Source organism: Lipotes vexillifer, unplaced genomic scaffold, assembly GCF_000442215.2.
Source record: "Lipotes vexillifer unplaced genomic scaffold, Lipotes_vexillifer_v1.1 scaffold902, whole genome shotgun sequence".
NCBI lineage: Eukaryota > Metazoa > Chordata > Mammalia > Artiodactyla > Lipotidae > Lipotes > Lipotes vexillifer.
The window spans coordinates 512,299-520,377 of NW_006794304.1; the positions used below are offsets into that span (position 1 = coordinate 512,299).

General features: G+C 41.8%; 1 protein-coding gene across 1 annotated transcript in view; it reads right to left on the reverse strand.

Annotated features, from left to right (window-relative positions):
* PFDN2 (prefoldin subunit 2) overlaps nt 1–8,072 on the reverse strand; it is a 13,817-nt gene extending 5,745 nt beyond the window's left edge. The window contains exon 1 of the mRNA XM_007467117.1: nt 7,952–8,072. Coding sequence (XP_007467179.1) covers nt 7,952–8,026 — 75 coding nt within the window. The 5' untranslated portion in view covers nt 8,027–8,072. The remainder of the gene's footprint in view (nt 1–7,951) is intronic.
* Nucleotides 8,073–8,079: the final 7 nt, after the last annotated feature.

Below are 8,079 nucleotides of genomic sequence, written 5' to 3' on the forward strand. Positions count from 1 at the left end.
AGCCATGGGCGCTGAGCTTGCGCATCCGGCAACGGGAAAGGCCACGACAGTAAAGGCCCGCGTACCCAAAAAAAAAAAAAAAAAAAAATCTATTCTCATAGCAACTTTCAAGTATACAGTACAGTACTGCTAACCATAGTCACCATGCTATACATTAGATCCCCAGAATTTGTTCATCTTATAACTCCAAGTTTGTACCCTTTGACCCCCTCTAATCATTCCCTCACCTCCCCCTCCAAGCAACCATCAATCTACTCTGTTTCTATGAGTTCAGTTTTTGGGTTTTTTTTTTTTTTTTTTTTTTTTTTTTGCTGTGTTGCGTCTTCGTTTCTGGGCGAGGGCTTTCTCTAGTTGTGGCAAGTGGGGGCCACTCTTCATCGCGGTGCGCGGGCCTCTCACTATCGCGTCCTCTCCCATTGCGGAGCACAGGCTCCAGACGCGCAGTCTCAGTACTTGTGGCTCACGGGCCTAGCTGCTCCGTGGCATGTGGGATCTTCCCAGACCAGGGCTCGAACCCATGTCCCCTGCATCGGCAGGCGGACTCTCAACCACTGCGCCACCAGGGAAGCCCCCAGTTTTTGGTTTTTTATTCCACATATAATTGAGATCATACAGTATTTGTCTTTCATTGACTTATTTTCACTTAACCTAATGCCCTGAGGGTTCCTCCATTTTGTCACAAATGGCAGAATTTCTTTCTTTTTTACAGGTGAATAATATTCTCCTGTGTGTGTGTGTATGTGTGTGTGTGTCATTTTATCTGTTCACCCACAAAACATGGTTTTCTAATTTTTAAGGGCTATATAGCATTTACACCCCATTGATATATTTTTTAAAGCTAACTATTCTTCTCTTGTTGGGACATTTAGGTTATTTCCAATTTTTCTGTAATAAATAGTATTGATTTTAAATATCTGGACAAATAGTACAAAAATTTTACAGCCATTTCTCTTGAATCATATTCCCCAAAGTAAGATTAATGAGTCAAAAGGGTATTAACATTATTATAGTTTCTACTGCATGTTGCTATAAAGTTCTCCAAGATGACCAGATGACTCTACAGTGCTACCAGCAATGTCATGATTGTACCTAATGGTAGCTTATATTATCTTTGTTAATTTAATAATTTTTAGAGCAGGAAGAGATCTTAATTCCAGAAACCTTGGAATCACCCTCAACTCACTATCCACACCCAATTAATCTCTAAATCATATCTATCTATTAATACTAAATACCTCAAATCCATCCACTATCATCTCTCACCTGTACTACTGGAGTTCCACACTTGCCTCCAGATCAGCCCCCTTCAATCCATTCCCCACACTTCAGCAAACGTAACCTTAAATTTAAATCTAACCATATTATTCCTACGCCTAAACCAACATGGGATAAAATCCAAACTCCTGAAGACAGCAGAAAAAAGTCCTATAAGACCTGGTCCTTCCTGACCTCTCCCAATCAGTCCTTCTCCCACCTCTTAGAGTCAGCACTATTGCCTAGTAGAACCACTTGTAGTTCCCCTGTTCATTTGCCTTCAGGCATTGGCATAGAATCCACACCCTACCTGGCACACTTACCCAAACCTCTCTCATTGCATTTTTCTCTGCCTAACTCTAATTCTCTTTTTTTTTTAACTTTTTTTTTTTAAGTGTTAGGCTTTTTTTGGCTGCGTTGGGTCTTCCTTGCTGTGTGAGGGCTTTTCTCTAGTTGCAGCGAGCAGGGGCTACTCTTCGTTTGTGGTGCACAGGCTTCTCATTGTGGTGGCTTCTCTTGTTGTGGAGCACAGGCTCTAGGCGCATGGGCTTTAGTTGTGGCGCGCGGGCTCAGCAGTTGTGCCTCACGGGCTTAGTTGCTCCATGGCCTGTGGGATCTTCCCGGACCAGGGATGGAACCTGTGTCCCCTGCGTTGGCAGGCGGATTCTCAACCACTGTGCCACCCCCCTAACTCTAATTCTTTCTTCAGGTTTCAACTTAGATTCTTCTAGGAAGCAGTTCTTGCCATCCCCAACTCCCATATTAACTCCTTCTATGGGCTCACATGTAAGCATATAGCAATTACTTACATTTTTTGATAGAAAACTTTTTCTATTTTCATGTATTGTGTTCCTTATTTTCCACCATGCAGCCTGCCTTCTCATCTTTATTGTTATCTTCTTTGGAAATTTAAAATATGCACATACAACCCCTCTTAAAATATTTATATCTTTCATAGTCCTACAATAACCTGCCTTCCTTCCACAGTTTGCATAGTAAAGGAGCACTACTACGTGCCAGGTACTGTGCTAGACTCTTTTTTTTGGCTGCGTTGGGTCTTCCTTGGTGCGCCATCAGGGAAGTCCTGTGCTAGACTCTTTATTTCATTTAATTCTAAAACAAACAAACAGGGCTTCCCTGGTGGCGCAGTGGTGAAGAATCTGCCTGCCAATGCAAGGGACTCAGGTTCGATCCATGGTCCGGGAAGATCCCACATGCCGCGGAGCAACTAAGCCCGTAAGCCACAACTACTGAGCCTGCAATCTAGAACCCGCAAGCCACAACTACTGAAGCCTGTGCACCTGGAGTCTGTGCTCTGCAACAAGAGAAGCCACCGCAATGAGAAGCCTGGGCACTGCAACGAAGAGTAGACCCCTCTCACTGCAACTAGAGAAAGGCCGCCTGCAGCAACGAAGACCCAGTGCAGCCAAAAATAAAATAAATAAGATAAACAAGTTAAAAAAAAAAGTTCACACACACAACTGTAAAAAAAAAAAAAAAGTCAAACTATTTCCACTTGATTTATTTTGGTTTTTTTTTCTTTCTTTTTTGTTTAATTGATACCATATAATTTTGATAACTTTGGGGAAAATCTACAATCATTACATTTATCCCCAAAAGGTCCTTTGGTCTTCTTATCTACATGATATTTACTCTTATTGGGTTCAATGGAAGAATAAAAGAGGTAGAGAATTATGACTGGATGCATCTGGAAAAGCATTTTCTGGGCTATTGCTGCACTAAATATCTTCTTTTCAGTTCAGTGCCCCCTTTTCTGACAAACATACTCAACTCTAGAAATTTCTTCGACCTTATCAAATGATGATTTGACCATCGTCAAATGATGATTCTCATCCCTTTTCTTCATCAAATATTTTAGGACTAGTCTACATGCACTGCCTCCACTTCCTCACCTCCCAATTCACTTTATTTATTTATTTTTTTGGCCAGGCCATGAGGCTTGTGGGATCTTAGTTCCCCAACCAGGGACTGAATGTGGGCCATGGCAGTGAAAGCACCGAGTCCTAACCACTGGACCACCAGGGAATTCCCAAGTTACTTTTTTGTTGTTGTTACTTCTCTTTTTAATCTAAGTTTTTTCAAAAAAAATGGAGATATCTGCCTCATAGGATGTTGAGAGGATTCATTAATTACATCAAGGACTTAGGACAATATCCAGCATATAACAGATTGTCAATAAATAGTGCCTGCTATTATTATAAAGCACCTCCATCTAAATGTCCTATGGATACCTTAAACTCAGGTCATTCAAAGCTGAATTTTCTTTTACTCCCTTTTAAACTGCTCTTCTTCTTGTCTCCCCTATTTCTGCTAGTGACATGACTCTAGCCTGGTAGGAAACCCTGGTTTCATCTTTGGACACACCCTCATCCCATCAACTGCCAAATTTATTGCCTCTACCTCAGCAATTTTTCTTAGGCTTACTGACATCACCCTAGTTGAGGCCTTCATTACCTCTTGTCTGAACTACTGCAACAGTCTTCTAAATTATGTCCCTTTTTGGACTCTCCAAATCCATCCTATACATTGTTGCTAATTTAATTCTTTTAGCACTTGGGTGACACAGAAAAATATTCGTGATATATTATTAGGCTTAAAAAGCAGATTACGGGGACTTTCCTGGTGGTCCAGTGGTAAAGAATCCGCCTTACAATGCAGGGGCCGGGGGTTCGATCCCTGGTCAGGGAACTGAGATCCCACATGCCAAGGGGCAACTAAGCCTGTGCACCACAACTACTGAGCTCACGCGCTTCAGCTAGGGCCCACGTGCGGCAAACTACACAGCCCACACGCCCTGGAGGCTGCATGCCACAACTAGAGAAGAGAAAACCCACATGCCACAACTAGAGAGAAGCCCACATGCCACAAGGAGCCTGCGTGCCACAACTAAGACCCGATGCGGCCTAAAATAAATAAATAATAAATAAATCTTTTTAAGAGAAAAAAGCAGATTACAAAACAGCAAATAGTGTATAATACTAATTTTATAAAATTAAATATGTAAAATATACAGGCCCTCCCTTTCCAACTACACACACATATACAAAAAGATAAAGGAGGGGGTACCTCTCAAAGGATATATTTCAAAATGGTAAGAATAGTTACCTCTGGATAGTAGGATCACAGGTAAAGTAGGATCATGGGTAATTTATTTCTTATTTTGTACTTCTTGTGTTTTCTACAATTTCTAAAATGAATGTGTATAATTTTATGTAATAAGAAAAAAAATTAATAGTATAACATACATCCTTCTATGACTCCCTCACTGCTTACATTAAAAAGTCCTGAATTCTTTGCCATGCAAAGACTCAGCTTGCTTTAAGACTACAGCTTTCTAACTTATAACTCATGATTTAGCTAAACTAGTCACTGCACTTCATGTCAGTCTATGCTTTCCTCAGATCTCTTCTTACCCTATTCCCTATATTCTATTTCTACTGCCACCTGTTCAAATTTATCCAGTCCTTCAGGCTCAGCCCAAATATCTCTAATAGGATTATGGTATAAAAAATAGGTCTGTCTGATGCTCAAGGCCCTCAATTAAGAGCCCTGCTCTCCCAGTTACTGACACTGGGTAAGTTAGCTAAAGCCTCCGAAACTCAAACATCTTGAGGGCAATACTGCTACTTCAAATGGCAGTAATTAAGTAACAGATGATAAAACAAGGAAAGGGCCTAGCACAATGTGCCACTTGCCTCCATCTTGTCTATATGGCTCAAACTTTCACCAGTGATAAGTATAATATTTTTAACCCAGTGTTCTCTCTAGAACACAAACAAAGGCCAGAGAATGTTAAGCAAGGAAAGCCTCAGAACTCAATTACCACAACTGTTCAGTCTCTTTTGAGGGCTTCTTTTTCTCTACCACCCCTTAACTATTAGTTTCACTCCTGTTCTACTTACTTTCTCTCTTTCTGTACAAACTGTAAGTGATTTCATCCACAGCCATGGCTTTGTCTACCATCCATAAACTTATAATTCTCTAATCTTTTTCTCCAACTCAGATTTCTTTCTGTAACTCAAGATTATAAATCAAACCACCTACTAAGTGTCTCTACCTGGATATCCCACAAGAAACCCAAATTCAAACTTATTTTCTCCCCAAACCTGTCCATCTTCCTACATTCCCTGTGGCACCATCAAAAACAGAAACCTGAGGGACATCCTAGATTCCTCTTTTATCTCTTTTTCTCCACTTTCAAGTCTTGCAGTCCATCCCAAACTTTAAGTCCACCTGCATCCCAAACATGACAGGCAGTTTCATGCCACAGTGTTTTTAAACACATTATTCCCTCTACCTAGAAAATCTTCCATTTCCTTCTTTGCTTGACTAACTTCTCTCATCCTTTAGAATTGAGCTGAAGGATTATCATTTTTACAAAACAAAGTAATTAACACTTATTAAGCATGTAGTATATTCCAATCACTGTGCAAAACACTTTGTATGCGTTGTCTAGCCTAATAATTGAAATACAGTGAGGTAAGCACCATTACGTTTCCACAGAAGGAGAAGACCAAAAGAAGTAACTCATGGGAGGTCATATATAGGTAGTAAAAGGTAGAAATGTGATTCAAATACAGATCTATCTGAACCCAGTGCACTCACTACACTCTTAGCCACCCCACTATACCACACTTCCCTTCCCCACCCCAGCCCCGCCCCAATCTCATAATCTCCTGCTTAGTTAGAGGTCCCTCCTCTAGCTGCCATTAAGAAGGCCCGTGAGGAACATTATAAAACTTACTGTTTGGCAACCTAATCAAAAAATGGGCAGAAGGCCTAAATAGACATTTCTCCAAAGAAGACATACAGATGGCCAAGAAGCACATGAAAAGCTGCTCAACATCACTAATTATTAGAGAAATGCAAATCAAAATTACAGTGAGGTACCACCTCACACCAGTTAGAATGGGCATCATCAGAAAATCTACAAACAACAAATGATGGAGAGGGTATGGAGAAAAGGGAACCCTCTTGCACTGTTGGTGGGAATGTAAACTGATACAGCCACTATGGAGAACAGTATGGAGGTTCCTTAAAAAACTAAAATTAGAACTACCATACCACCCAGCAATCCCACTACTGGGCATATACTCTGAGAAAACCATAATTCAAAAAGACACATGCACCCCAATGTTCATTGCAGCACTATTTACAATAGCCAGGTCATGGAAGCAACCTAAATGCCCATCAACAGATGAATGGATAAAGATGTGGTACATATATACAATGGAATATTACTCAGCCATAAAAAGAAACGAAACTGGGTCATTTGTTGAGACGTGGATGGATCTAGAGACTGTCATACAGAGTGAAGTAAGTCAGAAAGAGAAAAACAAATATCGTATATTAACGCATATATGTGGAACCTAGAAAAATGGTACAGATGAACCTGTTTGCAGGGCAGAAATAGAGACACAGATGTAGAGAAACAAATGTATGGACACCAAGGGGGGAAAGTGGCGGGGGAGGGGTGGTGGTGGGATGAATTGGGAGATTGGGATTGACATATATACACTAATATGTATAAAATAGATAACTAAGAAGAACCTGCTGTATAAAAAATAATGTAAAATTCAAAAAAAAAAAACTTACTGTTTGTCTTTTCTCAAATGAGTCTGTGTGTTAACTTGAAAACAAGGTTTATTTCATTTATCTTTTCCCCTGTACCCAGCAGAATGTCTGGCACATGGCAGACCCTCAAAAAGTATCAAGTTCCTTCTCCCTTGCCTTTTTCCCCCTAAGTCAGAAACTATCTCTTCTTTCCTCCCCAAAGTTCCATAGCACTTTATATCTCTCTTAGATATATTTTTGCCGCACATTAACATTTTGTATGTCATATTTTTCCCACCAGACTATAAGCTCTTTGACTGTAGGGGTCAGTTTTAAAGATCTTTATGCAAATACCTCTGCCTATAGTAACTGTTCAACAAATAACTGATAAATGAAACTATAATTTAAAAAGCTGTTGTTTTGACTACGTTTCCCTATTACGCAGATTTCTTCCCACCCCTAGTAAACACGAGCCCCACTATTAGCAAACCATGGTTCCCAAGCCACTAGGGGCTTTTCTGATTAATTTATCAAACGTTTCCCGGTGCTAGGCAAGGCACTAGGGGAAATGCATGCTCGGATTTTTAGTAAAGGATTTCTGGTCTCTAAAAAAAATTCAATCTAGTAATGACTCCCGAATCAAAACAGTATGAAACACTAGACTGTTCGAGTATGTGAGTCACGTGTCTCTGCAGAGCGATGACGATTTTCAACGTGGTTTCAGGGTCCAGTAACAGACTACACTCCCAGCCGCTGACTAATCCCCTGGGATTCGTTAGGAGCTGCCTTGCCCAGCCATACCCTGTTTGAAGGTGCGGAGGAAAATAAGGAAAGTGACCACCCATCTTTCCTCAGACTTGCGCATCCTCCCAGACCCTGTTTCTCAGAGCTTTTCTATCCCCCTGGCTCACTCAACACCCCGAGGGGGCGTGGCTTTCACCTACCAATCCGCCTACTCTCTCCCCGGGGGCTCGGCTAGCTTCTCCAAGGACCCTCCCCTCTCTGGGTGGCCACGCAAATGTGGGACTGGAGTAAAGGTCTGCACCAGCCACAGGCTTCCCCCGTTCTCACATCGACTCCGGACCCAGCCGGGTTGCCCTCCTTCGCGTTCCGTGCTCCCCACCTGCTCTGCTGACACCGTCCCCTTCCCCGCGCCGCTCCCGCTGTTCTTGCCAGTGCGGCCGCTATTCTCCGCCATCTTCACCGCCTGCTGGGCTTCCGGCCTGCGTAGCTCAGCCCACCCGCCCTGCG